Genomic DNA, 2,318 nt, shown 5'->3' on the forward strand with positions numbered 1-2,318 from the left:
CCGGGTGCCCACGGGCAGCGCCCGGACGCTGCTGGTCTGGGGGCTGGAGCCGGAGCCGGGCCTGGAGGTGAGGCGAGGCCTCGGACCGGGCCCCGGGACACCCCTGCAGGGCTGGGGAGCAGGGCCCGGGATCCCCCCACGATCCCTCTCCCCCCTCAGAGCCCAGGCCTCAGTTCCCCCCATCTCTACTCATCGCCTGTGTGCTAATAAGAGTTTATTGAACTGCTCCCTTTGTTTTGTTTTGTTTTGAATCCTTTTTTCCTTGCCTTGTCTCCCCGAGGCACGCTGGGCACAGGGCAGCCCCAGGGAGGTGTCAGGTCCCCCCAGGGGGATTTCTGTCCTGGGGCCAGGGCCGGGTTTTTGGTCTGCCCAGCACAAGGTGGGAGAGGGAACAAAACCTCGTTAGCCTGGCTGTAAAATAAAAATATTGTCCTCACATTTCACTGACAGCTCCAGAAAACGGTGCAGCCACGCAAAGGAGAGAGCAGGAGATGGTCTGGGGTGAGGATGACAAGGGGACAGAAAATCCCACCTTGGTCTTCACTCTGCTCCTGATCCAGAGGTGGATGGTAATGGAGATGGGGCTCAGGGTCAGAGGTTCAGTCAGGTTGAGCTTATTTTTATGCAGAAATATTCATCTTCAGCCTCACTGTTACTCCAGAACTTCTTGCCATTAAACTCATTTTCTAGCTGATTAGTTCTTGCGACCAGTCCTCTCTCTGTCGCTCTTGCTCAGCTGCTGGAGCACCGACAGATATTCCAAAATAACCTCTTTTTCCTCTTTTCTTTAATTTCCCCTCAGCACTCCCTGTTCTCAGTGTTTTCCCAGTTTGGGCCACTCTACTCGGTGCGGGCGCACAGGAACGCTGCCGTGGCAGGGCCGGGGTGTTACGCCAGCATCAAGTTCTACTCAGCTGGAGCTGCAGGCAGAGCCCAGCGCGCGTGCAACGGGCAAAGGCTGTTTCAGAACTCCCCCGTGAAGGTGGGTGAGCAGAACAGCCCCGCAGTGGGACGTGCAGGACTCGGCACTGGGACCTGGAGTCTCCTGAAATACTTGATCTCGGCGATGCTGCCGCTGCGGTGGCATCCCCCACCCCTGGCTGCCAGGGAGCCTTTAGGGAGTAAAATGGCAGCATCCCTGCTCTGGAATAACTTGCAGGGTGTGTTCCTGGGTTCAACAATATTGAAGACCCCTCGGGAGCATGCCTGTGGTCAGGGATAGGTTGCCTTCAAGTGGCTCTTCTGGAGCCATCAGTGGTGTGTCTGCAGTGGGCACCGTGCAGGCAAAGCCGAGCTGACCAGGGGTGTTCTCTCCTGGCAGGTTTGTGTTTGCACCAAGCAGCAGGAGTTTCAGCAACAAGTCCTTGCTCTCAGCAGCACGAAGTGCCAGGAGCTGGCCAACTACTACCTTGGTTTTAACGGCTGGTCCAGTCGCATTATCACAGTAAGGGACCCTTTGTACTCCTCTGCTGTCCTTCCCCTCATCCTCTTCCCACCCTGTACTCTCAGCTAGAGCTGCTGGTGGAATTAGAAGCGTTGTCCTCAAACCAGCAAATGACAGACAGCTACAAAAGCTGTATTTTGGTACCAGAACCTGGAGCAGCTGCCCAGAGAGGCTGTGGAGTCTCCTTCATCTGTAGAGAGTCCATACCCGCCTGGCTGTGACCCTGGGCACCCTGCTGGGGGTGAGCTGCTGGAGCAGGGGGGTGGATGAGGTGATCTCCAGAGGTCCCTCCCCACCCCCCCCATGCTGGGATTCAGCAGTTCTGTGACTTGTCCCACAAATGGGGTAGTTTGAAAGGGCAGAGGGAGGAGGTCACTGTGGGTGAGGGCACTGGCTGAGCTTCTGTTTCTCCAGCTGGGGGTGGCTGTGATTAAAGCAGGGCCAGGGCCTGACAGCCTTTGTGTGCTCAGAGTGTGGGAGATGACTGAGACTCAGAGCATGGGGACTCTGAGGTGCTTCTGAAGCAGAGTGGGGACAGGAGACACCCCTGCTCTGCCTCCACCAGGGGCTTCCGAGCCGCCCGCTGCGAGAGCAGCTCTGTGCTGCCCAGGCCAGGCCTGGAGAGCTTCCCCTTCCTCCCGAATCCAAACGAATCCCCTGTGGGCTTCCCGACAGCTGCAGGACGTCCCTGGCTGGGATGCTGAGAAGGAGGAACGGGGCGAGAGCTCTCGGAGGCGGGCTGTGCAGTCCCTGTGTGCTGTGGAGCTGGCGCTGCCCAACCACGGCGTCCGCAGCAGGGGCGTCGCCCTGGGCCGGGCAGAGGTGGAGGACGGCGAAGGTGGGCGCTGGGTGCAGGGGGCTCCCCCGGCAGCTG

At 59.0% G+C, this 2,318-nt stretch overlaps 1 protein-coding gene across 1 annotated transcript; it reads left to right on the top strand.

Moving 5' to 3' along the window:
- Positions 1-4: 4 nt before the first annotated feature.
- RDM1 (RAD52 motif containing 1) lies at positions 5-2,282 on the top strand (the record flags this gene model as incomplete). Its single annotated transcript, XM_008944591.1, has 4 exons — positions 5-67; positions 803-982; positions 1,322-1,444; positions 2,120-2,282. Coding segments are annotated over 4 exons (529 nt in total), but the record flags the coding sequence as incomplete, so codon positions are not given.
- Between the last annotated feature and the right edge of the window lie 36 nt (positions 2,283-2,318).

This window comes from Merops nubicus, unplaced genomic scaffold (genome assembly GCF_000691845.1).
Source record: "Merops nubicus isolate BGI_N331 unplaced genomic scaffold, ASM69184v1 Scaffold46767, whole genome shotgun sequence".
NCBI lineage: Eukaryota > Metazoa > Chordata > Aves > Coraciiformes > Meropidae > Merops > Merops nubicus.